Source organism: Lytechinus variegatus, chromosome 4, assembly GCF_018143015.1.
Source record: "Lytechinus variegatus isolate NC3 chromosome 4, Lvar_3.0, whole genome shotgun sequence".
Classification (NCBI taxonomy): Eukaryota; Metazoa; Echinodermata; class Echinoidea; order Temnopleuroida; family Toxopneustidae; genus Lytechinus; species Lytechinus variegatus.
The window spans coordinates 48,001,274-48,028,885 of record NC_054743.1 but is presented as its reverse complement, the minus strand read 5'-3'; the positions used below and the strand labels follow the sequence as shown (position 1 = coordinate 48,028,885).

The 27,612-nt window shown below is 39.2% G+C and overlaps 1 protein-coding gene across 1 annotated transcript in view; it reads right to left on the bottom strand.

The window, feature by feature from the left end:
- LOC121414208 (intersectin-1-like) overlaps positions 1-27,612 on the bottom strand; it is a 102,705-nt gene that overhangs the window by 24,101 nt on the left and 50,992 nt on the right. The window contains exons 21-31 of the mRNA XM_041607293.1: positions 17,192-17,257; positions 16,219-16,643; positions 15,381-15,562; positions 14,366-14,849; positions 13,253-13,440; positions 11,818-12,077; positions 11,046-11,306; positions 10,206-10,327; positions 9,207-9,329; positions 8,549-8,585; positions 7,123-7,320 (exon numbers count right to left, since the gene is read on the bottom strand). Coding sequence (XP_041463227.1) covers positions 7,123-7,320; positions 8,549-8,585; positions 9,207-9,329; positions 10,206-10,327; positions 11,046-11,306; positions 11,818-12,077; positions 13,253-13,440; positions 14,366-14,849; positions 15,381-15,562; positions 16,219-16,643; positions 17,192-17,257 — 2,346 coding nt within the window. The remainder of the gene's footprint in view (positions 1-7,122; positions 7,321-8,548; positions 8,586-9,206; positions 9,330-10,205; positions 10,328-11,045; positions 11,307-11,817; positions 12,078-13,252; positions 13,441-14,365; positions 14,850-15,380; positions 15,563-16,218; positions 16,644-17,191; positions 17,258-27,612) is intronic.

Sequence of the window (27,612 nt, the reverse complement as noted above, 5' to 3'; positions counted from 1 at the left end):
CAATTTGATTTAAAAGAAATTATAACTTAAAACCAAATCTGAAAAAAAAATGATAATCTGTAAAAACTTGGCAGGTACATGCAAAAGTAAAAAAATTATTATTCCTAAAATATCTATATGATATAAATGTAGTCTACTATCTAAAGTCAATAAATCAATCAATTAATCAATCAGGTTTGTGCTGCTCTATGCTGATATACACAGGTTGACATTGTGTCTCACAATGTCACTACTGACACACACATAGATGATTGCACTTTCTCATACATTATATACAGTAGGGCAATTCCATAAAATAATAAACCTTTTTGTACGTCCGACCTCCATTTTTCTCAAGTTTTACTTCTTTGAGAGCATTACAGACTGTCAAAAGAACAAGAAATCAGAGACAGAAAATTTCATGAAGGTCCCATATATAGGGGGTCTGACGTACATATTTTATGGAATTGCCCATTACCTTGATAGGATAATAATAAACAGTGCGACCTGTGCCGTCTTACAAAAAGTTGCGATTGAATGGATCGACCACAACTATGGAAAGCCAGGAATGGCAAAATCTCATTTAATTTTTTTTTTCAAAATATTCTCTAGATACAATGTACATTCATACATTCATTGTTTTCTTGACAGTTCCGTGTGTGTACATACAGTGTATGAATTAAAAATGACATTTTGCACATACCCTGGAGGAAAAAAAATATGACATTGATGGACTTCCATATAGTTGAGCATGATCTGTTCAATCGTAACTCTATGTAAGATGGGGCCCAGGGTCCCGTCTCACAAACAGTTGCAATCGATCTGATCAACCTGAACTATATGGAAATCCATCATTGTCATCATAATTCCAACAGGAAATTTGCACAAATGTTCTTTGCATTCAAAGAAGGGCACACCCAATTGTCGAAAACAATGATTGTACGAGTATACAACACATCTAGAATACACTTTGAAGAAACATGCATTTTAGATGTATGGTAGATTCTCTTTGTAAGACAGGGCCCAGGTTGTCATAGAGACCACCCATACAGAAGGGCCAACTATTCTATAAAGACAAGAAGCTGGTCTCCCTTGAACACCCCTCCCCCCTCCGGACCGTGATTTGCAGGAACCTGTTTATAACGACCACCTCCTAATAGAGAGTGCTTTTCTATTAAATGTAACTGTGAATGTGACTAGCAACCCCCAAAGTTACAGGTATTCTGCAACCCTGGGCTCCGTCTTATGCAGTACATGTACATGTACGTGCCACAAAAAAGGAAAGCCCTCTTTAGAGTACCGGGTAACTGGTAAGAATACTGTATTTGAATGTTTCGATAAGACGGAATCTCTTCCTTGATTGGAGTCAATATATTTCTCACTGAATTGTTCACACAATGCAGTAAAACAACAAATTCGGAGGTATACAAGAAACGATATGCACAGAGCCCTGTGAGTGAATCAGCATCTACTCTATAGAGATTACGGAAAGAAAACAAAGAGGTAATATATAGCCATCCCTTCCTTATGCATGGACGTAGCATCCTGAACGAATCTCGAACAATTTTTCTGCATAACTTGTTTTGACATTACATTCTGAGGCTCCCTTGCTCATATATGCGTACACTGTACCATATTTGGTATCAAAACGAAGATGAAAAGTTGCATTTTTATGATGTTGTATGAAAAAGACCTTGAATTTGTTATATTTGAATTGAAAAATAACAGGGAATCCTGGTTTTCTTTTTTGTGGGATGCAAGAGGGGTTACAAATTGCAATCAATCTATAATTGCAAAGTGATGGAAAATTCATATTCCTTTTTAATAGCTACACAAATTTAGATCAGATCTATCCCAAGTCTTTGTAAAACTGGGGGGTGTTTCACAAAGATTTAAGTATGACTTAGAGTCGCACTTAAATACCGAGTTGCGTACGGTATGAAAGGCTTGACCGCATTGGTCAGATCGTGTCATGAGGACGCGCACTATTGCGTATCTATCAATAAGATCGCGCGTTGCATATCATGTACGCGTCGGTATTTAAGTGCGACTCTAAGTCATACTTAAATCTTTGTGAAACACCCCCCTGGTGTTCCTATTAAGCGCTATCATGACAGTCAATCAGTCCCTTGTGTAAATGTGCACCTAATTATTAAACTTCTATTATCAGTACGTCTCTGTGCTGTGACAATAATGATCTTTGTGCAAAACATGAATATTGAATACTATCACTATTTTTGTTCTTGTCATATCATGTATAGTATACATGTACATGTATTAATGAATAAAAATTGCATAGAAGTTCTCAATAAATTTCAGTCTATATTTTCAGACAACGTCCAATCTTAATATCATATTTTATTTATAACATGCTTGGAAGCCGATGGATTCGACATTTATACTAATGGATAGCTAGGGTTCTATTGCAGAGGGTCACATGTGCGAATTTAGTGCTAAAAGGGCATTAATATATATTTTAGAATATGCTTACCTGAAAAAATGTCTGGGTTGGAATTAGGGTGTAGCTACTTTTTGTAATTACTTTTGTCATTTCCAAAAATATTTTGGGCTGTATTATATTCTAATTCAACAATCTGTCGATCTCTTTTTTCACTTTATTCTACATGTATATTATTTACTAGTTCTTTTTTTTTATAATTAGAATTATATACAGTTCAAACTCTAAACTACATAAAATGTACCAAATTATCTCATCAACTATTAAGAGATGTTCAAGTTATGTATTACATTCACTAACCCTAAGATACATAGGAGCGCCTTGAGCACCTAGCAAGGTGGATACGTGCGCTATACAAATCCTACATGTATATTATCATTTTTACAGAAATCTTTGAAAAAATGATTGTATGGACACACAATTCATATATTTCGCTGATTTTATAGACAAACAATCTTTTTATAGATCTGTGCAGTGTGCTCACAGAAAATAATTCCAATATTAGTGACATCATTGTCAGGTCACTGACTTTTTTTTAATTGTTATCAATCAGTGGCGGACCGTGACCCGGAGACAAAGCATTTGAGGGGCACAGACTTGTTCACAAACAATAGAGTGCCCCTACAATCGTTGTCTCCTCCAGGTCACAGTCTGCCACTGTTATCGATACACATACTTTTCACATACTTCTTTGCCATTGACTTTGTATACAAAGCATTGCCGAATGCCAGAAAAAATTATTAAAAAGTATTGAAATTAAATCACATCACAATGAGAGGAATTCAATTACTCTTGTTTATGATATGCATGAAAATGATGTGGTGATTACTGTTAATGGTCACTTTAAGTGGAAGACAAAAAAAAAGTTTCCAAAATATTTCAAAGTTTTGTCTTTTAATACTTTACAAAGCCTAAAGATAAAGTTTAATTAATGACTATATTAGTACAAGACAGAATTGGTCAGAGACGATGTACGTGTACAGTACCTCCATGTTAATGTATATTCAAGCGCGTTTTTTTTCATATTATTTTCTTTTTTAACAAGTACAAAATTGGCAATCTCATGATTCTTCTTCATTTCTACAGTTATTTTTTTTTGCAAACAAAATTGTTCACTATATGAATCGTTTAAACAAACTTGTGTTTAAAATCGTAAACAACTTTTAATATTTAATTATCAATAAATTAAGCATGGTTGTTTGAACTGTTAAACACTACTGTCCGATTTAAGCATTCATTTGTTAAAAATGCAAAACAGCGTTTTTTCTGTGTAATCGCATAAAATTCAAGTTGAATTACAAGTGCAGATGTTGCCTATGAGTCATTTGCACTCGAATGTCATTTTAATGATAGAATGCATTTTTTTGGCTACCAAAAATTGGGGAAGAAAAAAAAGGCATTCAACTTGTACCAGCAAACACTTGGCTTCTAAACCTGGCAGTTCACATTCCAGTGGGTTAACAAAACAACTTCACAAGAAAGTTTTATAACACATCCCTGTTGTGAATACACATGTAGGTGCCCAGCAGCTCCCCAATAAAATATATTGTCTACACAATGGCTTTGGAAACAATACCCCACATGTCGGGGAACACTACATGTATACAATTATTGAAGGAACAATGCTACCTATTTTGTTTTCATTGCATTATATCATTATCTTATGAATGGAATGATAAAACCTGCGATATATTACTTAAAATTTCTAAATACAATTTTTACAGATGTTAATAAAATCTGTCAAGTATGCAATTCAAATGGATAGAGCAATGAAATTATCTCACTACTTAGAATTAATCTACATTTAACACTACATTAAAGACTTTATAGACAATTACTCTTAGTATATAAAAACACTATTTTGCATACTGTATGTACAGACATTCCTATTAAAACCAAAGTAATGGCCTGATGAAATATATGTAACACTCATACTTTGCAATGCTGCTTAACATAATTGATATTAATCTAAAAAAGTTTTCGAAATAAACAAGTGGTAACAGCATTAAAGAGCCTACTGTGTACGTAAATGAATAGTGGGCTCATTAAAGCTGCTGCTTTTTATCCTGTATGAGTTTATTGCCCTACGACAAAGAGAGCAACCATTACTGGACCTATTCAGGAAATAAAACTGCGAATGATACTTGCTCGAAACAGCTTTCACCCTGGCTTCGGGCCACATATTCAAAACCAACTTCATGACATTACATGTAGGTCATTATGCGACCGAGCTTAGTCTTACCATTCTTGTCAAACCTTTAAGCAAGGATTAAAGGGCCATTCCACTAAATTGATCAGATACCCCGAACCATTCCGATCAATAGGTTGGCAGAGGGCAGGATAGGATCTAGGCTGAAATCGGGAGCAGCATAGCGAGGGTTCTAAGGACATGGTGAAAGCTGGCATTTATTGCAATCGGCATGACGTTTAGAATGACATTTCTGGCTGATCTTCCTGATCAGTAAACACGCATTTTGAATCGGAAGAGTGGGAACAGCGTAAATGACGCGGCGCGTAGTCATGGGATTATCGCAAATATGCCTTTCCAGATGTACTAACGGCGTAGACGTTACGAAGCACTCGCTCAATTCAGCAGCTTTTGTTCCTACACAGTACTTTTCTCTGACTCAGGTAAAAAAGATTCCACGATCTCTAGGTTTGCGAAATCGTGGTAAGATTGGCATAGTGGAATGGCCCTTTACTGTAGCGACATGAATAATGGTAGAAGAATTTTGGTTGGTAGTGGGTTTCAGGTATAAAAGGACATACGCTTTCAATGTCTGTCAGAAAGGACTGCTTCCGACTCACGCAGATCTGCAAGCAGTTCGGGAGAAATAGCTTAAGCCTAGACCTAGCTAACGCTCAGTCACACCAACTCAAGACCGATGGGGAGCTACTGGGCCATTTCCATTGGCATACCATCGGTCGGTTCGGGGTTGGTTTCGTTGATGTGACTGCAGCAGAACTCTATCACCGGTGACTAGCACATTATTATGGGAACGGTCAAGAGCATCTGAGACCCACTACCAAACACAACTCTGAATGATGCACACAAGTGCTGACTGAACAGTGATCATATAAACAGGAGGACTTGAAGGTGGGTGGAGCAGTTCCGAAGGTTGTCCAAAAAGGGGCCATCAAGAGAAGTCCAAGACCGGTGTCGTTCCCATCTCAGTGCCTCTCGGTCGAGATGTATATCCAGATACTTCCAAAGATGGGGGGTTTTGTGCACCGGTTTCAATTTCTCAATCCAGGTATAAGTTTGGTAGTGGGTCTTAAATGCTCTTTTTTGTAAAGAGTGGTATGCTAAGAGACCGGGGTACTTGGTTCTAGTGGGGGATGGAAGCAGAGAAGATGAAAGAACAAATTGATTTTAGTGCATGGATTGGCTCTTTTTATAGTCAACATGGAGAAGAGGGAGGGGAAGGGGGCGGGGTTAGTAGCTGTCGGAAGAGGGTACAATGTATGGCAAATTACAGGATTTGTCATTGCTAATCTTTTACATCAATGCCAAATAAACTTTTCTTCACCAGGTAAACTACAACAACTCCTTAAACAGAAGACACCCCCCCCCCCCCCGTTCCCCAGATCATCATAGCGCAAGTTAATACAAATTGATGCAGAGGTTCAAGGCTCCAGCAATGAGTCGCATCCAGGAAAAAAAAACATTGAAATAAAACAATGAAATGTTCAAAAGAGCCCTGGAAAATCCCCATTCACTGAAAGACTTATACAAATGTTGCAGGATTAGGCAGCAGGTTGTAAAAAGGAACAGCCCTCCCTCCTCCCGCCCAGAAATAACTAACTGCTGTTTGCCTGGTCACATTGTTCAGACCAACCTTAAAGGTTGGTCCCAGAGAAAAATAATCATATCTAATTGACACATGCTGTCAAACCTGCATTACACATGCACAATTACTCTCCCGAGAGGACCCTTCCCCCGGAAGATATCTTTCCAGGAAAGCCCATCTTTCACAGGATAGCTCTTTTCATGGGCAAATCTACAAAAGCACACTTTTCACCAATGACAGATCCCGAGGGAGAACACCCCTCCCTATAAGAACATAGCTTCCTTTCTCCCTCCAAGGGCAACTTTCCAAACAGGACATCTTCCATCCAGTTGACACTCTTTTGTCAGGGTGAACTTCCCCTTGAACAAAGTCCCTAGTTGAAATATATCAAACTGTACATCACCATACATGTAGAACAAAACAACATAGCCACTGCCAGAATATTGCCAGAATGAGACATGTACAGCTACAAGCATGGTTGAAGAAGTCTTTCTTTATTCAGAATCGTGATATGTCTAGCAGTTTGGGTAAGCTTTCACTTGAGGGGCTCCAAGCGGTAAGATCTCCTTTCTAATGCTGGATCAGCAACGACTCAATCTACGACAAATGTCTGGGTACTCTTTCAGAAAGACTTGTTATAATAATAAATGCACAGTTTCTATAAAAAGTATACTGTCAGTCAATCAAATTGAATGATTTTGTAAACTATTATTGCACATTAGTTAGTATATCAAGTTTCATGAAATGAACCCCTGATGAAACTTGAAGCCTTGCAAGTGAAAGCTTACAGAAACAGCTAAATTTCATGATTGTGGAAGAGTGATTTCTCAAGTTCAGTGATACAAGCAGGGTTTTCATACAGCAAGGCAAGCGGAAAATGGAACGGTTACTTACAGTCAACGGCGGGAGCACTTTTGCTATCCCCGAGCTCTTGAACGTAATTGGACGGGAAGACGCCCTCGGTGCCGTTCAGCTCCCCTCTCCACCAGTCAGGGTCCTCCTTATTCAGGACGTTGATGACCATGCCCTTCTGAAAGGAGAGTTCGTCCTGGTTCTGCTGCGTGTACGGGTAGATGGTAATCACCTGGCATACTGAGAAATGTATAAAGAGGGAGGAGAAAGTTCAATTTCAATACGAGCTCAATTCCACAAACCTTTGCTCAAAAAAGTGAACAAAGTCAAGGAACATCCGAAAGCTTGTCTTTCTCATTGCACTCTTGACAGCCAGTTTTCAAGAACGAAAGTGGTTTGCAATTTCTGGATGCGATTTTCACATCCGAATTGCTTACATGTAATCACAAAATCTGTGTGTTCAAAGAGCCTTTTTTTTTAAATAAAATAAAGACACAAGCAAGCTGGGGCACTACATATCACCAAAGTGTCACTATAGATTCAAAGGACGAAAAATTTTATGACAGTTACTACATCTTTGTAAGACTGGAATAACGTATAAAATACTGTAATACAGTCTACATTATCAAACCATTACCAAGTTCCCGACATATTAGAATAAGCATGGAATATACTGGAGATCACCGAATGAAAATAAGCATAAAAATCATGTGGGCACTGAACTCATCACTGCTTGGAAAAAGAATCATTAGCTAAAACCATGTTATGAATAGGTCATTAACTACTGTGTAAATACTACTTCACGTATGCACGGGTGGTCATCGTGTTCGATGCTGACGAAGTCTAACAGCTTGCAGACGAAACGTCGCTTTCCCACTATGTTTGTTACATGGTGAGACAACTGGTTATTTTCCCTACTCAATCCTTCACCACGATGACCCTCTTCCACATCATTGAATTAGATTCTGTTTGAACTCTGTTTGCAATTGTTATTACAACTGGAATTTATATCTAACCATAGAAATAGGGAGGCCAGAGGGATCGATTAACTCTTCATGCGTTACGTTCGCATTATTGCACATCCGTAGGCGTGTTTCGTTCGCATTTTGGCACAACCACACATTTCCCATAGACGTCCCCTGTCCCATTGTTTTTCGAACAATTGCACGCCCCGGAGCGAGTGCGACATTAGTTATAGCGTTCGACGGATTATTGCAGTTTACAAATTACAGAATCGTTTTCCCAAAAAATCAATACATCCTGATCACAGCCAGGAGGTTCATTGAAAAAGGAGAGGATAAAATCAATAAAACCCTCCTCACAAACAATACCATGGCCAGGTTTGTTGTTAGGAGTCTGTGAATGAGACCCCTAAATAATGCAACACACAGCGGGTTTACAGGTGAACGCATGAAGAGTTAAATTTCACTAGGACTAAAAAATATTTATTACATATTACGTGACTCACCCATATCGATGCCTGGTGTTAACCTCTGACTTGCTTGCTGTAAGAGATTCGAGAAAGATCAGATGGTCAGTGGCTTCAAGAAACTTGCTACTTGGTCAGTGATATATTTGGGAATATTAGAGTTGAAGCTGGACAATGTGGACTGAGGAGCAGGAAATTTGAGGCAGCATATTATTATGGTCTAATTTGATCATATTGGTAACAATACTACTTTACTTTCATCAATGCAATTCTAATTTTAACCATGACAACGGCCGGGAGGGGGGCAAGAAGGAGGAGGAAGAGAGGGTGGATCAACCCCACTTTAACATTTTACTTCACTTATCGAATACATCTTTGCTTCTATCAGTCATCCGACTGTTTTAACGAGAATGCTTTTACAATAACCTGAAATGAAGAGAGAGAGGGCAAGAAGAGAAGACAAATTGAATGTTTGTATTGTCCTATGTAAGAAATTCCTTTCACATTGGTTTTACAAAATTACAAATACATATGCACATAGACAGAATGAAATAGACTTACAATACCGTGGGATTACATTCACAAACAAAATGCCGTATACGTTATTTAAATATCATACGGCAGAGCAGAAAATATGACAAATTAGACAAAAAACAGACGAAAATCCCGATGTTGGTCGCCCTTTAAAGACACTCACCGTAGGAGGAGACAGGATACTTGGTGATTTTGAAGTCTCGCCCGGAGTGGCCTTGCCACCCGATTCCATTAACTTCACATAATTGGCAGGGAACCAGCCGATCTGACGTTTCTTGCCTCTTGCCTGAAAAAAAAACATGTTACAGATATGATCAACAACTCCAATATACAAAACAATCAACCATAGTGCCTCCCAATCTGAACTGGTATTCCAGTTGTTAGGTAGTGTAAAACATCTTACGACCCCCAAATTGCCTTTACGTTCTTGTTTAACATCTGATTTCCATTAAATGTCACTATTATGCTTATCTTATTTTTTCTCTACTTGTTCAAATCAAATTGCCGTTGGGGTGGGCTAGGCCTTTGCAGGAATAAAACAAACTGTAGCTTTTGGGAATATCGCATTCATTCTTGTTCAATATTGAAGTTAATGTTTAATTGTGCAGACAATGAATAAGTCCAAGTCTAGTGTAAAGTTGCGCATGACTTTACGCATGAGTGGAGCATGTACTAGTCAGCTACAAGTACATAGCAATACATCATTTAGCAGTAGAAAGGGCCACTAATCGAGAGAAAAGTCTTAATAATAATAATAATAATAAACAGTTCTTGTATAGCGCATATCACAATTATGAATAATGTCTCTATGCGCTTCCAAAGGACTTGGATATTATTACCCCAGCTGTAGCTTGGCTGCCGTAATTACTATGATTACAGCGCACACGCATTTCAAGGAATAAATTCCTGCCAGGTACCCATTCACCTCACCTGGGTTGAGTGCAGCACAATGTGGATAAATTTCTTACTGAAGGAAATTACGCCATGGCTGGGATTCGAACCCACAACCCCCTGTTTCAAAGTCCAGGGACTAATCCACTGGGCCACAACGCTCCATTGTGTCTTGCATAACATACAAGAACCTTTGCGAAACGACTCCTTGCAATGTCACCGCAAGTGGAATCCCCCAACGGGTGTCCTTGAGGGAATTGATTGATCTCACCTGCAGTTCACCTTCCCACCAACCGCTCGCATTCTTCTTCCGGACCATGATGAGCTGCCCTGCGGTCAGGCTCAGCTGCTCGGCACCCGTCGCTTCATACGATGCAAGGACTTTAGCTATCTCTGCAGAGATGGAAAGAAGGGTAAGAGAGAGAATGATAATTTTGGGAAATAGAGAGAACGAGGGACAGAGAGTGGGGAAGAAGAGGAGAGAGATAGGAGAGGAAGGAAAAAAGAGAGAGAAGGAGAGTGAAGGGCAGAGAATGGAGGATAATGAGAAAGCATAGAAATGAAGAGAGAGAGAGAGAGAGAGAGAGGAAAAGAGAAAGGGTAAGTGAGTGAAAGGAATTTCGGAAGACAATATAATATGTATACAGAGATAGAGTGAGAGAGAGAGAGAGAGGGGATGGAAGAAGAAAAATGAAAAATTAAGAAGAAAATATGAATACATGTAGGAAGAAAAGGAGATCGAATGCAGACAAAAGTGAAATATTGGTGGAGGGTGGTTAAACGAATTAATGAATGAAGATACAGAATAATATATATAAATAAGGATAAACATGGACAACTGAATGGATGAATAAACAATTCAATGAATTATTAACTAAACAAGCAATATATGAACGGATGAATAAACAAACAGATAGAAATATGAATTGTAGGTCCAGGGATAATTTTCCTGGTATCGCATCGCAATTTGCTCCACATTTTTTTTTTTTTTTGGGGGGGGGAAGAAGACTGCTATGAATAAAGTCTTTTGTACATGTACATTACTTAGTACTGAGAGCTTTTCTCGTATAACTAAAAATGCTATTAAAATCTGTAAAAGCAAAATGATTACCTGGTTTCCTTGACAGAGATCCAGACTTTGCAGCAACATCCGCTGGTATGCCTGGAGCGAGGGATGGACCAACGCCGGACGATGAACCCTGACCCTCGGGCTGTGCCGTCTGGACGTAGTTAGAAGGAAAGATGCCTTCCCTGCCTCCGATCTTACCCGTCCACCACTCTCCATCTTTCTTGGTGACGGTGATGCGCTCCCCAGCCTCAAACGTAAGATCGCTTGGTTCGTCCGAAGAGTACGTGTACAGAGCCACACACTCTGTAAAAAAGAAAAGGAATGCAACAGAAAGGAATGAATAAGTGACCTTTCAAAGGCGAGTCCTTATTCTGGAGTGGCACGGCATAGTGGTTCCGACTCTCGCATTTTAATCGGAGGGTCGTGTGTGTGTGTGAACCTTAACCATGGTCATCCACACTGCAAACAACCCAGATAAATTAAAGGGGGATGTGGCAGGAATTCATGCCTTGACATGGAGAAGAATGTGAGAGGTCTCTCTCTATGTTCCAATGAATGCACATACCCATGTGTGCTTATCTGTGTTGGTGATATTCAAAACCTTAAGTCTTTACCTAGTTGGCATGAATTCACAATGTTTGGCTTGCTTTACAATGGCAAGACTTATTGGATCTACATATGAGAAGACCTATGATCACGTGAAAATGATTGCCTTCCTTTTTTAGATGTTCTCTCCAAATGACTACTTTTTGTGACAATTGAAGTCTGGCTTCAAGATTAAAATCAAGAGTTTGGCATGGAAATGAGTTCTCACCTTCAGATTTCTCTCCCCCAGCATCTGCCTGTTGAGGGGCGCTATTATCCAGTGTAGCTGTCACAGCCACCACGGGTGCAGCAACCGCTGGATCGGGTTGCTGAAGGGACGTCGGAGGGGGGCTCGGTTGCTTGGTCACCTTCGGGGTGTTTGCGTACAGGGCAAACGGATCCTCGGATTGGGGTTTAGGGGTGTTGGCGTAGATGGCGTCCATGTCACCGGAGTTGCGGAAACTGTGGCCCTTGCCCTCGGGCGTTGACCTGAAGAAAGAGAAGGCATGAGAAGGTTCAGTGGGTGTACGGGGGTTCCATGACACTTCCTGCGGTGAAATTGCTCTGCTGTTAATTCCACACACTAGTGGAATGACAGATTTTTAACCCTGGATTTAATGATGTACTCTATCCTAATCCTAACATCAAACCCTACTGCATCCCTTACCCTAAACCTACATGTATACATTTAAAGTAATTTACAAGTAAAGCCTGGAGCAATTGCTGCCGGAGCAAATGCACTAAATGTCACTGTATGGGGAGCATTAGGAAGAGCATTGGCGGATAAAAGAGCAGAGACAAGGATAGAATTAGAGTGGGTAAAAAGTGTTGACAGGGGACCGTTTGATGGAATTTGTTATGAGAAAACAAAAAAAGAAAAGTTGTTCACAGCTATATTTACCAAAATTCTTGTATTCCGAAATTAAACTACATGCAATTTTGTTGTAGAATCTTGAATTCATTTTTTTTTAATACAGTTGAAATCAGATTGTGATTATATTTTTGTTCATGCACACAAATCGTGTACATGTATCCTCATCATCACCATCACCATCACCATCAGCAACAGCGTCACCATCATCATACCTGCCAAGTTTTGAGAATGAAAAATAGGAATCCAAAATAAGATGACGCGAAGCTGTTGCGTGTACGCTCGTAATTTTCACATGTATTTTGAATGGAACTCTGCACTTAGCAATGTTTGCGCGCCGTTTTAAATCGCTCTCTGTGTTTGCATAGCCGTGCGCTCCAGTTGTGTATGCGTTAGTCGTATCTTACAGCCGTTTATGCGTTAGTCGCATTGTACAGCCGTTTCAATAATTTCAACACTATATTGATTGACCCCAAAATCGGAATTTTTGGTTTAAAAATTAGGAATTCGGAATGGAGGTTAAAAAATCGGTATAATTCCGCCAAAATCGGAATGGTTGGCAGGTATGCATCATCATCACCATCATCATCACCATCAGCGTCATCATCATCATTGTCATTGCCATCATCATCAACATCATCATCATCACCAACTCCATCTTCAGCATCAACATCATCATCCTAGGCTTACAATCTTCAAAATCAACCTCACTATCATCCACGGCATCACCATCATCACCATGAGCGACACTACCACCATCATCACATCTGCTCCAACAACCGCATCAACTTACTCCTCAAGGAACTGGACGTGCGCTTTAGGGAACCAGCCCCGCCTGCCGTCGATCTCCCCGGACCACCACATATCCTGCTTCTCCAGGACGGTGATGGTGTCTCCGGCTTTGAATGACAGGTGATTGTCCTTCTTGGCGTCCCAGTCATAAAGGGCCTTCACCCGGGTTCCAGCTGGGGGTATCGTACCCTGTGGTCATGAATTGGAAAGAGTGAAGTGGAGGGGTAGAGAGCAAGAAAGAGATGGAAAGAGAGAGACGGACATTAGAAATGAGGGAAAGGGAGAGTGTGTAACAAAGAGCCAGAGAGGGAGATAGAGAGGCAGAGTTAAAGTGGACGTGCAGAGGTAGAGAGAAAGCGAAAGAAAGAGATAGACATTAGAAGGGAGAGGGAGAGTATGCAACAGAGAGCCAGAGAGGGAGAAAGAGAGGCAGAGTTAAAGTGGACGAGCAGAGGAAGAGAGAAAGAGAAAGAAAGAGATGGAAAAAGAAAGAGATAGACATTAGACGTAAGGGAGAGGGACAGTGTGCAACAGACAGCCAGATAGAGAGAGAGAAAGAGAGGCAGAGTTAGAGTGGACGAGCAGAGGAAATATAAAGAAAGAAAATAGACAAGGGGAGTAAGAAGTGGTGTTGAATTGGAACAGGAATAGAAGAACAGATAAGAGAAGCGAGAGATGAATCAAAGGAGGAAGTAAAGCAAAAAAAAACTTTTAGAAGATAATAAAAATATATCGCTCAATTGCAGTAGGACACAATTCATTTCTCATCTCTCTTGCAAGTACAGGTATGGGAAATGACTGAATTTGAAAAAAAAAACATTATATAGAAAAATAATCTATGCCTAAGCTTCACTGAATCAAATTATCATGGTATCATTCTCTTTGTTAGAGGATCACTGATGCAAAATAAGAATTAAAACTTTGCAGGCAAAGTAATAAAATTTATTACTTAAATGTATTTCCTCTTTTTGGGGGGATACTCATTGTTAAGCTTTTTGTCAATTGAGAGGTGTACTGACTTTTAGTTGAATCACATTTTACTTTTCTTTGACACAGATTGTGAAGACGGTGCAATCTTCAAGCATAAAAGCATGATTTGTATTAACGATCCTACCTGATTTGGAACAGGTGATGGGGTGGACCCTGTCTGCGGTACAACCTTGGTGAACGAGGATTGACTATCAGCTGCTGCTACCTTAGAATCACTCTCTCCAATCACATCATAGACTGGCTCGTCTGTAGCTCCCTGCACAGAGCTGGTAACCGGTTCCTTCTCGATTGGCTTTGGCTTACTGACCTGAGGGATGGCACTAGCCTCTGCGGCGGCAGAGAAGGCAGCGGTCAACGCCGCGACGGATCGTGAGGAGGAGGGGGCTGCTGGAGCGGACTCTAATTCTGAGACTGGTGTGGAATGGGGTGTGGTTGGTTCCTGAGGGGCAGGGGACGGACTGGACGTTGCCACCGGAGCCGTGTCTGGAGCTGGAGAGGGGGTGAGACTGGAGGGTGCCGGAGCAGAGGCAGTCAGGCTGGCTGAGGCGGATAGAGCGGCAGAGACTGCTGCAGGGGTTGGAGCGGACTGCTGCTTCACCTCAATGCTCCTGTCAAAGACATACAAAAAATTCTTTGATATATTGCAAGAAACACTTACAGGAAGTTTAATTAGGTATTGTAATCAGCTTCTTTTTTTAGTTTTTACATCAAAGCTCCCTTTTTCTCCTTTCTTACTTCACATCATGCCAAAATTTGAAAGCATTACAAATTTCCACAAGAACGAATAGGATAATTATTTCTGGGAGTGGGGTCCCATATAAATAAGTATGTGTTAAGGGGGCAAAAGTAATTTCGCTTTATACTGAAAATATCTTAAGCAGCAGTGTTATCACATTATGCTGTTACTCTTTATTACCCCAAACAATACAAAATTCTGTAAACATAGGACTCTTCTACAATTCATTCTTTTCATAGTATCTAACAGATTTCATGTCAGTTGCTAAGTTACTAAATAACTTTCTGAACGCTTTTTACTTTGACAAAAGAAAATTGTGACAGGGCTCATTCAAGTGTAGCGTCTATAAAAAGAAGTTGTTAATGTTAACAGCTTTGCCAATATCGTATCAAAGAGTTCTTACGTCTTTGTGTCTCCAAAGCTGGCCCAAGGGGCATCTGTCTTGGAGATGGTGCCGTTCTCTGGCTTCCTGGGCGTGGTAGGCGGGGACGGTAGTTTCTCCGCATAGTTCTCCGGGAACCATCCCGTCTTTCCGTTCAGTTCCCCTCCAAGCCAGCCAGGTTCACCCCCTTGGTTCTTACCAACCTGTTCCATATACAAAAAAAGGCTATCATTCAAATTATTGACCTTGGTTATATTCTTTTTATTCGCTAGGGTACAATCCTTTATTTAAGGTTTAATTCACAAATCAACGAAGGAGATGCACTGTGAACATGCTTGATGTACACATTTTTCTTTATGCTTATTTGTGGTTAATTGCAGTTGCTGGGTTCCCAGCTTTTCAAGAAAACATCCCCTCATTTTTCCCTGATGAAGTCTAAAAATTCCCTGATAATTATTTAAACCCATTCCAAGTTTACCATAATTTCTAAGTTGTTGCAGTGAATTACATGTCATTCTGACTACCGTGCTTTCGACTTTTGGACTGATCAAAATTCCCTGATTTTTCCCTCATTTGAGGCATTTTCCCCTGTTCTGAGGTATGTTTTATCAAATTCCCTGATGGGCTGGGAACCCTGAGTTGCTTAGTTCTTTGTTTATAATTTTCACTGTGTTTTTTCTGTATATGTTGTTCCCTTTTTTAATGCCCAATCATGAATGGGGTTCAAAAGCTGTATTTTCTGTGAAATTCTGTGAATTCTAATGTGTGCTCTTCCTGAAAACCCTCTATTTATTTAGCTGCTTTCTGTATCAAACTACTACTTAATTTTAAGAATACAGAGTACAAAATAGCTTCACACCAGGATGATGTCTCCTGGCTTGATGGACAACTCATCAGGACCCTCCGCATCAAACTGATAAAGGGCTTTATACTGCGAAAGAACCGTCTTGAGATTTTTGGGAAGTGGGACCGGTGTCACAGCAGCAGCGATCTTCGCCCCCGAAGGCTGTCCTTCCACTTCTTTCTTCTCAGGCTGGGAGGCAACGACGGCCTCGACCGTTGGTTGAATCGTAAGTGGACTCGGCTGTGACGAGGCCGCCGGGGAGGGTTGCTTGACTGTAGATGGCGCTGTTACTGTTCGTGGTTGAGGTGTTGGCGTGAAAGAAGTGGCAAGACTGGCAGGGCTTGTTGTGGTAGTTGATGATGTTGTTGTTAAACTACTGGAAGTTGTGGACGATTGTGGCTTGAAGGGTTGACCAAAGTCAAAGGTGGAGTTGCTGAAGTCTGAAAGAGGGTTGTTTAATATTTTGAATGTTGAAAATTTAGTTGTAAAGCCATTTGGAATAACATACTACTACTTTAACTTGACCAATTTTTTCATTGTTGAATTCAATAATGCATTCAATTCTTCTTTTTTCCTCTAATTTGTTACATATTTATTCATCATTATCATTAGAGATAAATTCAATCTATTTGTTTATAAAAAATTTAATCATTCACAATTCACTAGCTACATGTAATTCATTCATTCAATTACTTATCCCTTCATTTATTCATTCATTCAATCATCTGTCCACCCATTCATCCACTAAATCAATTATTGATTAATTGATTGATTGATTGATTCATTGATTCATTCATTCATTCAGCCCGTCAGTCATTCCCTACGTCCATCAATCAGTCATACGTTCATCATTCATGCATTAGGGACTCATCTATCCATCCATTAATTCATCCATCCATCCAACCATCCATCCATTCAACCATCCATCCAATCATTCATCTCCTCATTCGTTCAATTGCTTAACAGTCATTCATTGTCTAGAGTCTACCTGCAAAAGCTCCAAATGGATCTTTCTTCTCCGAATCTGATTTGGTTGATTGCACTGAGCCAGTACCTGATCATGAGAGAGCAAAAAAATATTCACATAATTATCAATAAATGTAATAAAATTTTGTGAGAAATGGGACGCGCAACACAAATCACCAGGTTTGATCACACAGTTGATTGGTAAGCTTGATTGTACATAATGATCACTGCAATCTTGTTTAGCAATCAGTCATAGTCTTGAGGACACAATGATGATGATTTTTTTTAAAGCTCGTGGATAGTTTTGGTGAAGGATTATAAAATCCAGTTGTATGGGTCGTGGCTATTGAATAACAAGAACTGATCATAATGCAATATGAGAGTGGCAAAATTTCTACTTGAAAATGTCTAAATTTTAAATAAACTCAGAAAATGAAGTCATTATCCTCGGCTGAATTTCACCGACATCTTACTCAATCTACCTATTCGCAATGTTCAAAAAGGTCACTTTTCACAGCGCCCACTTTCGTCCATGACTGAGCATTTGTTTTTCACGTGACCGATATCTACTTTACTGGAAAACAAAATTCTTCCGCGCATCGTCTGCTATCGCTAGGCTACACGGAGTGCATGCAATGCTTTAGTATCCAAATTTCACCGCGAGTGAGCGCGGGAGCATGGCCTGAGAAACGCCGAGCAGCCACTGTCGTAAAGTCGGTTTGTATTGAGCCAGAGGAATTGGAGGGATATCTGTTGTAGATTTACCTTCGCTATGCTAATGCCATCACTCAGACTTACATATATATATATATATATATGTATTTATATATATAGATATATAGTGTACTTTGATATCCATAAAATAGTATCGTTGAGGTTCCTGAGAATATTTTGTAGAGATTATAAGACGACTACAATTTCTGCAATCATGGTTGGTCGAACAACCAAAACACAGGACACCGGATGCGATGCACAAATCGCAGCATCGCCTGACGATGTGTACGGCGGGCCGGCCGCTGACATTCACATCACACTCATTCACGCGAACACTTCTGACGGCATGTAATACGTGCCGCTGAAATCTGCATTCTCTTTCTTATCACGTGACACACAGCCGCCTCTCGACCAAATTACTTTTTCTAGACTCTGTAAGCAGCTCTGCCATCTCACATTTTTCATCAAAGAACAATTTACATGACCGGCGTCGTCATGTGATTGCAATCTCAATAAAATTCAACAAATTTCTCCTTTCTATTGTCTTATTGCTGACAGTTCCCCGGGCAGTCCCCCCCCCCTAAATTTGAGGTGGGGGAGGGGACGGTGCTCCCTAAAATTTTTGTTGATAACTTTTTTTTGCTTGTCAATTTTCTTTCATGCGTCCCTCCTAAATTCACGTGGACCCCCCTAAAATTTAGGTTGATGAACTTCTTTTTTTTTGCTTGTCAAAAATTTTTGGTGATCCACTCCTAAAACTTAGGTTGACAACCATTTTTTTTTGGGGGGGGGGGCTGTCAAATTTTTTACCTGTGCCCATCCCAAAATTTCAGCTGGACCTCCCCTAAATTGTTTGGCTTCCGCCGCCAAGGTGTATTTCCATCTAAATATGTAAAGCATTTTCAAGAAACAACATTTCAACTAATGTAAAGAAAAAATGCACATTTTCGAAATGGCAATTATTGGGTCCTTGATCCGTAAACAACAAGAGACATCCTTTTTTTTTATCATTATCTTATAAAGTGCTTTGCAGATTTTCGCCTGTATCTTTTGCTGACAAATCTATATGATCTTGGCCCAGGGCCGGCGCTAAGACTCAAACGTAATATTTTCACCTGCAGCCTACCCCCCCCCCCCCCCGACCAGCAAATCGATACTTTTCTTTTGGGAGGGGGTGCAAAGTTCCAATGCATATCTAACTGTATCACCGTAAATCCTGATCGTAAAGAATTCCATTACGAAAATATGTAAAGGTCACGATGGAGAAATAGGCTTTATGTATTTATACTGTACATCTCTTCTATTTTAGCATCTGACGTGGCGTACCTAGGATTTTCCAAGGAGGGGGGGGGGGGGCAATTTGATAAGTAAAAAATAAAAAAAACGTCTTCAACTAAAATTAAAGGATTTCGTACAAGAAGAAAATTTGACAAGCAAAAAAAAAGAAAGAAAAAAGGTCTTCAATTTCAAAGGCACGGGCCACATGTGGCTCATCACGGATCAGTTGTGACTCGTCGGGGGGGGGGGACATGGGTTGTGACTCGTCAGGGGTTGGGTAGTCTGTCCCTCTGTAGGTACGCTAATGTCTGCTAATGTCTCCAAGGTCTCCCCCCCAAAAAATAATAATAATAATAATAAGATTACACTCGAAATTACCAGGAACTGATCGCTTCTATCACCGACATGCTGTATAAATAGCACTGACCAAGTTCCCCCATCTATCTCTTACCCCATTTGTTTTCTCTTTTTTTTTGGGGGGGGACAGAATCATATGCCATTGTGGTACTAAATCAGGTGCACATTACGTTCGGCATGGCTGGGGGGCGATATAAAACAAGTCGGGAGTCAGTTGATATTGATCGCGCTTCTTGCGCTAAATAGCCATATAAAATGACCTGAACATGGAAATTTATTTGACGACCGTTTATACAAGCTATAGGAATTCACGAAGAGCTAGTGTATCGCTGCTAGCACGAAGCGCGAGCTGATATTGTTTGTATTCAAACCTGACAATAGTACATTGGAGGAGGCCTATACATACTAGCTTGTTTTGCAATCATGCCGTGGAATCTATATAATTAACAATTATAATAAGTAAACAATGCGAGAGCGAAGCGCGAGCTGTGTTTTTTCAAATAACTATTTATATTGACCCCCAAATCGAACGTTTGACATGTAGGTTTGTGATGAAAAGGATATAAAATCCAAGTACAAGTGCGAGCTCTAAGCGCGAGCTTGTTTGTTTTTTTCAGACTGGGGTGGCGAAATTACCGGGAGAGTGGAGCACTTGCCACCCTTTCCACTAAAAAAAATATATTTTTTTCAAATTGAAATGTGCCTTACAAAATTAATGCCCCGTTTGAAGTAAAAAAAAATACATTTTAGGCTAGAAAATGACAAATTCTGGGCTGGCGCTTCGCGCTCGCACCGATTTTTGTTCGTGCAAGAATCATCCTGTTCATGGTTACATTTCGTGATAATTATTGATATTCTGATGTGAAACTGGATAATTTAAGTGCAGGCTATCGCCTAGATTTAGACCTAGAATTTGAACATTCTGAATACATTTGTTTAATGGAACATTATGGAATACAAGTATACAATATGAATTTGGCAAATCAAAGAATGTGACCACGCAGCGTTAGCTTAAAATGCTGATATGTATAGACCATAAAATTGATATTTTACAGAGCACTTAAATTTGTAAATGAAAAAAAAAATGAAAGCTCGTTGTCCGAGCTAAAATATGTTTTGTATATTGACTTCAAAACTTGCTCCATATCAGCCTATTGAGCAAGATATTAATCTATTCGAACAGGCAATTCTTGCGCCAAGCGCAAGCAAAACTTTTATATGGTAACATGAAAGATTTGCAAGTCTCCTCACATTATTACATTCACTCGTCTTCCTCCTCTTATTTTACTCTTCTGTCTTTCTTCTTTTCCCTTTTTGTTTTTCTTTCTCCCTTTTTTTTGCTCTGTCAATTTTTTTTGGGGGGGGCACGTGCCCCCAGGCCCCCTCCCCGTAGCTACACCACTTCGGGTCAGCGGTCACTTCGCCCCTGGATTCGCCAATGCCCAATTTTGAATTATCCTGCATGTCTTCATTACAGAACATTTTCAGTTTATTTAATCCCATTCAATATCAAATCTATCAATAATTGTCAATATACATGAACCTCTATGAAGGGGCTAGTTTTAGCGGCTTGTATTTCCGCTCAGAGTTTTAGAAAGATGCAAATTGGTCGCATCCCCTGCCATTATTTTGGACAGCGTAGGAGAACCCCTTTTCTTATCAATCATGGCAATGATTCTGGTGAATTAAGTTACCAAAGAACGATCGGTCAGAATAATTTATGTAATTAATGTTCAGTGATATCGAAGTTGAATGGCCATTTTCAAATTAATGAGCTTGCCTAACAGTTAGGCAAGCTCGTTAATTTAAAATGGCCATTCGTATAGGTTTTTTAGCTTATAGAATAAGAAGGAGAAAACAATATCATTTTGGATATTGAAACAAGGGGTAGAAATAAGTTTTTTACAAAAGAGGGGATGCAGGTGGCAATTTTCGTAGATTTAGCTATATCGTGCGGGACTCTCTGGAGAAGCATGTATACTCAAGAAACTAGCCTTGGTAAAAAACAAAACGGGAATAGATAGATAAATAAACAAATAAATGAATGAATGAAAAAAATAAATGTAAGCCTATGTCTTCTATGAGCAACTGTAAAAATATACGGGGTGTGTCTCTGCCTGGATCCGCCAAAGATGATATGCCATGAGTGTCGATCGGTGGGGGGGGGTGGAGATGGGGAAATATACCCCAAAAGAATTCAGGTGGGGATGGCTTGTAAAATCGCACCCCCCATTATATTGAGGGCATCGAAAAAACAGTATCTCCAGGAAAAAAATCGATCTTATAAAAATACATGAAATCAATAAAAAAAATGTTAACACAGAAATACACAAAAGAAAGAAAAACAAAATTTGTTTTCCAATTCAGTTATTCTTTTTTTCTGAAGTTGACAAGTCTGTTTTGAAATAGTTACACATTTATCTGTAATGATAAGTGAACTTGCCTATATCTTCGGGTAATTTCATGAGCCATGAATAAATGCAAATGTTTAGGCCCTCTCTCCATTCGATGGTGCAAAAGTAAAATTTTATTAACAACAAAAGCATTTTATATATGTTATCTGAATTCATAGGCGAATCTATAGGGGGCGAGGGGAACGATTCCCCCGCTCCTATTTGCGGAGCTAAAGAAGAAAACGGGGAAAAGTTAAAGAGGAGAAAAGAAAAGGAAAATAAAAGAAGGAAGACGAGTGAATAGATAAGACGATGGGAAGACTTAACAAAAAAAATCTTTCATGCCTCTATTTTCGATCGCGCGAAGCGCTCGTATTGCTTGTTCGATGACCCATATCTTGCTCAATAGGATGATATAGAACTAAAAATATCAAGTACTGAAGTCAATATACAGAACATATCTCAGCTCGGACATCGAGCTTGAGCTTTCAATATTGCTTAATAGCGCTTGAAATAGTGCTTAAATTACCCCTTGTTCAGAACGGAAGAAGAACAAATATTTTCAGCTCACGTTTCGCACTAATTTATTGAGATCGGTTAAATATTAAAATTTTTCTGCCCGCGGTTCGCGCTGGCATTATATATGTAGGAAGAAACCAAATTGCCCAGATTTCATGACTTACAAAGCATGAATTGAGAGTTCTATTTTTAAGTCAGAATTTCATCTTTTTTCCGCTGCTCGCGCTTCGCGCTCGCATTTATCGTTTAGCTTTATATCCTGTCCTTTTCATGATTACAACAAGTTGTTAGAATTCCATTGTGCCAAAACGTCAACAAATTTCAGATGTATACCTATCCTGTTCATGATGAAAAAAAATCAAACGCTCAGTGCTCTTTCTCACTTCATAAAAGATGACGTATGGAATATATAGGCGAGTATAAAGTCAGAGATCTTGTCATTATGAGCTACGTTTCGTTGACAAACCAAAATTACACTTTTATGTCGGTAATTTATTTTGATTATTTTTTCCTCGCTCTTTGCTTGGTCCGTATAAGAGGTTGAGGAGTAGCGATTTTGTAAGTCGTGTAGTTGAACAAAGTAATATTCAAAAAGAAAGTGTTTTTATAATGACCGATATAGTAAAAAGTAATATTTTAACATTATTTAAAATTTTGTTGCAATTTATCGATTGCAACACAACTTTTTGCTATTCTCTCATGAAAGCAGTCAGATGGACAATTCTGATAATATATTTCTCCCTTTTATAATGAGAGGTTGAAATTGTTTTTTATTATGTGAATGGATTGTTTGTAAAAAACAACGAATTTATACTGCAATGAAGTCTTGAAGTCATCCTTGTTGACAACGCGATCCAGTTATTCCCTTTCCTTCAGTTCTTTCTTTCTTTATCTATTTTAATCTATTAATCTCTATTTTCTTTCATTGCATTCTTTCTTCCTTTCTATCTCAATTTCCCCTCATGCAGTTGTGACTTGAATGGAGCGGTCTTCCCTGCTTGGTACAAGGCCCATTCCGTTTTTTTTTTCAATTTACTCGCTCGCGGATTCGCCGCGGCTGCATGTGCTGGTCTATTTTCAGTTGGTATAATGCCAATTCGTCTAATTATGATCTGGTCTACTGGGGTCTACCATCATCAGTTCGTCCACTCACTGTTTTGTCTAATAACCAGTCAGGTCAAATACCCATCTAAAGTCCATATACCCCCGTATTTAGTCTAATAATTGGACTAAAGTGTGAATTGGTAGAAATGAATAAAAATAAAATGGGTATTAGACCAACTGGTTATGAAATGAATGAAAATAAAATGGGTATGAGGACAGACCAAATTGTTTATGAGACGATTTGGTCACTGTGATAGACGAAGATGAAATGACGATCGAAGTGGATTTGGCAACACGAATTGGCACTTTACCGCTGTGCTTTACGGTGGGTACAAATACAATGAAAAGAGGCGAGCGTGACCCCCCCCCCCCCCCCGAAAAAAGCCCCGCACAAATGAAATAAAAGAGGAAAACCCAAAACATGAGGCCTATATTCGGGTCGCTCTTTGTAGAGAATGTAAATTCCTAAACATCATCCCTCACATTTGGAGATCATGCATATAAAAGATAACACTTTTGCGATCCAAAATAAAGTCGTGTCATTTTTCTATCGCCAGTTATGAAACATGTCTATGTCTAATAATTGCATATCGTCATACATGTACATCGAATCCCCGGGACCCACAAAGTTTTTACTCATATAGTTAGTAGCTTATGTTAATTCTAGGACGTATGTGAAAATCATCCATCAAAATATGGAAAATATACTAAACTCAAATGACACTATAGTTTATCAAGTTACATTCCATTTCCACATTTGAAGCTTGGTATTATATAACCTCGATTGAATTATTTCTGCAGAGGACACGTACACATGCATGTAGTGTAGGAACATAACCGTGCATATAACGCATACATAAACCCATATACATGTGTATATGGCCTTTCCAGTAGACCGATGCATAATGCAAGCATTGAACTCTGCATGACCTCGTCTGGACGAGCAGTATATGACCTTATTACGTAAAGTTCATCTGCTCTCGAATCAACACAATTCCCATGCATAGTACACCCATAGAGCTGTTACACATGAAAACAACTTCATGTAGTTTATGATTTCAGACACAATCCACCCAGTGATGGTTTGTTTCTAATTGTTTTAGCGAGTAAACACTCCCGTAAAAACATATCCAAATATAAACTGCCCCCGTCTTTTTGGCAATTAGAGATCAGTTATTCAAATACACTCATTGTAGCATATCGTGGTTCCACTTTTTTTAAATGGGATGATGAGGGTTTGTTTATCGTCGGGGTTTAGTCGTCGATTGGCAATGCAATAAACTTCCAAGGAATAGGAAATCAAGGTGCATTAGCTATAAGACTAAGTTCGGTGAGGTACGTATCGTTCAAGTATTTTCTTTTGTTCTTCTCTGCCGTTTGTTGTCACGTTATGCATCGGAATTATCATCGAATAAATAGTGCGTATACAGAACGGGCTTAGCAAACCTGAGTGACTATAGACTGGACAACTCCTCTTTTCAGCGGACTACATTTTGTTCCCGCGTACGTAGCTCAAGCGGTGGTGCGTGTATACTGCAGAGCGCTAGCCATGCTGGAGGCCGAGGCAGTGCATGCAAAATAATGCATGGATTTCGGTGATAGAGGGAGGCAGCTCGCAACCTGCTGGCGGGAGATCGCGCGTCAGCTTGATAATTCTGGGATACCCGACAAGGTTAAATTACAAGGGAAATTGCAAAATTAACTATGTAAAACACCATTTCATTTCATGTCATCCACATCATGACTGTTTTAGGGCATAAGCATTCATATCATATAGAAATTAATTAGAATGGTGACAAGCAGATTTTGAGGATTTACCAAAACTATCCACCCTCTTTAAGATATGTCATATACTTCTTCATCATTGACGTCTTGACACTCTCTCCATATTGTCTTAAGCGAAGGACCAAAACAAAGATGGATTTCCCTAAGAAATCCATCTTTTTAAACCAAAATCACGAGAATTCTATTAATTTTATTCATTCTTACACCTTCCTACGCCTAATGCGTAGGAAGGTTTTAAATATTATTAAATAAAAATGTAAAACAAGTGGAATGCCTCTGGCCGTCTCACCTGCATCACGCGGTTCAATATAGCAGCAGTGCTGACTTTGAATACTACTCTAACTCGCACAAGATGTTCAGTGATACATGGTTACTCTTATGTCCACTTTTTATGAACTAGACCAATAAACTTACAGAGATATGATGGTTATTCAACAAAAAACCCCAACATGGCCAAAGTTCATTGACCTTACATGACCTTTGACCTTGATCATGTGACCTGAAACTCGAACAGGATGTTCAGTGATACTTGATTACTCTTATGTACAAGTTTCATGAATCAGATCCATAAACTTTCAAAGTTATGATGGTCATTCAACAGATACACCCAATTTGGCCAAAGTTCATTGACCTTTGACCTTGGTCATGTGACCTGAAACGCGCACAGGATGTTCAGTGATACTTGATTACTCTAATGTCCAAGTTTAATGAACTAGACCAATAAACTTTCAAAGTTATGATGGTAATTCAACAGATACCCCCGATTCGGCCAAAGTTCATTGACCCTAAATGACCTTTGACCTTAATCATGAGACTTGAAACTTGCACAAAATTTTCAGTGATGCTTGATTACTATTATGTCCAAGTTTCATGAATCAGATCCATAAACTTTCAAAGTTATGATGGGAATTCAACAGATATCCCCAATTCGGCCAAAGTTCATTGACCCTAAATGACCTTTGTCATGTGACGTGAAACTCATGCAGGATGTTCAGTGATACTTGATTAACCTTATGTCCAAGTTTCATGAACTAGGTCCATATATTTTCTAAGTTATGATGACATTTCAAAAACTTAACCTCAGGTTAAGATTTCGATGTTGATTCCTCCAACATGGTCTAAGTTCATTGACCCTAAATGACCTTTGACCTTGGTCATGTGACATGAAACTCTACTAGGATGTTCAGTAATACTTGATTAACCTTATGGCCAAGTTTTATTAACTAGGTCCATATACTTTCTAAGTTATGACGTCATTTCAAAAACTTAACCTCAGGTTAAGATTTGATGTTGACGCCGCCGCCGCCGTCGGAAAAGCGGCGCCTATAGTCTCACTTTGCTTCGCAGGTGAGACAAAAAATGAAGATTTCTTACCTAACTGATGCCGCGTAGACCCCTCGTTCCACATGTAAACAACGGGAATACAATAGCGTCGACCCTTGAACCGCTTATATATGACGTACTTCCGGAAAGCAATGCCGTCTTAACGAAAAATTTAGAGATATAAATTCTTATTTAACAAAAATAAAAATTTATTTTTCAATCATAAATAATTCATTTTAATACATATAAATTATTTATGATCACAAATAAATTTTAATATTTGTTAAATAAGAATTTTTATCACTAAATTGTTCGTTAAGACGGCATTGCTTTCCGGAAGTACGTCATACATAAGCGGTTCAAGGGTCGACGCTATTGTATTCCCGTTGTTTACATGTGGAACGAGGGGTCTACGCGGCATCAGTTAGGTAAGAAATTTTCATTTTTTTACATTTTTATTTAATAATATTTCAAACCTTCCTACGCATTAGGCGTAGGAAGGTGTAAGAATGAATAAAATTAATAGAATTCTCGTGATTTTGGTTTAAAAAGATGGATTTCTTAGGGAAATCCATCTTTGTTTTGGTCCTTCGCTTAAGACACTATGGAGAGAGTGTCAAGACGTCAATGATGAAGAAGTATATGACATATCTTAAAAAAATCATCATCATTGCGTCCTCAAGACTAAATCAGTCACAGATACTAAGCTTTGAAACACAGCTTATCTATATCGTGACCGGGGTGGGGGAAGAAGGGGGGGGGGGGCGGGGGGAGGGAGGAAGGAAAGAAGGAGAAGGAAGACAATCAGTTACCAGCCACACCAAAACCAACAATAAGTCGCCAGGAAAGGTTCTCTGCAAATAGTAATTTTGTCTTTAAAATGCAAAAAATACCCCCAAAAAGCATATCTGAAAGAGTAATTCTTCCTCTTTACACAGTCGAAATTTCAAATTGTATGGTTGAACAGAAA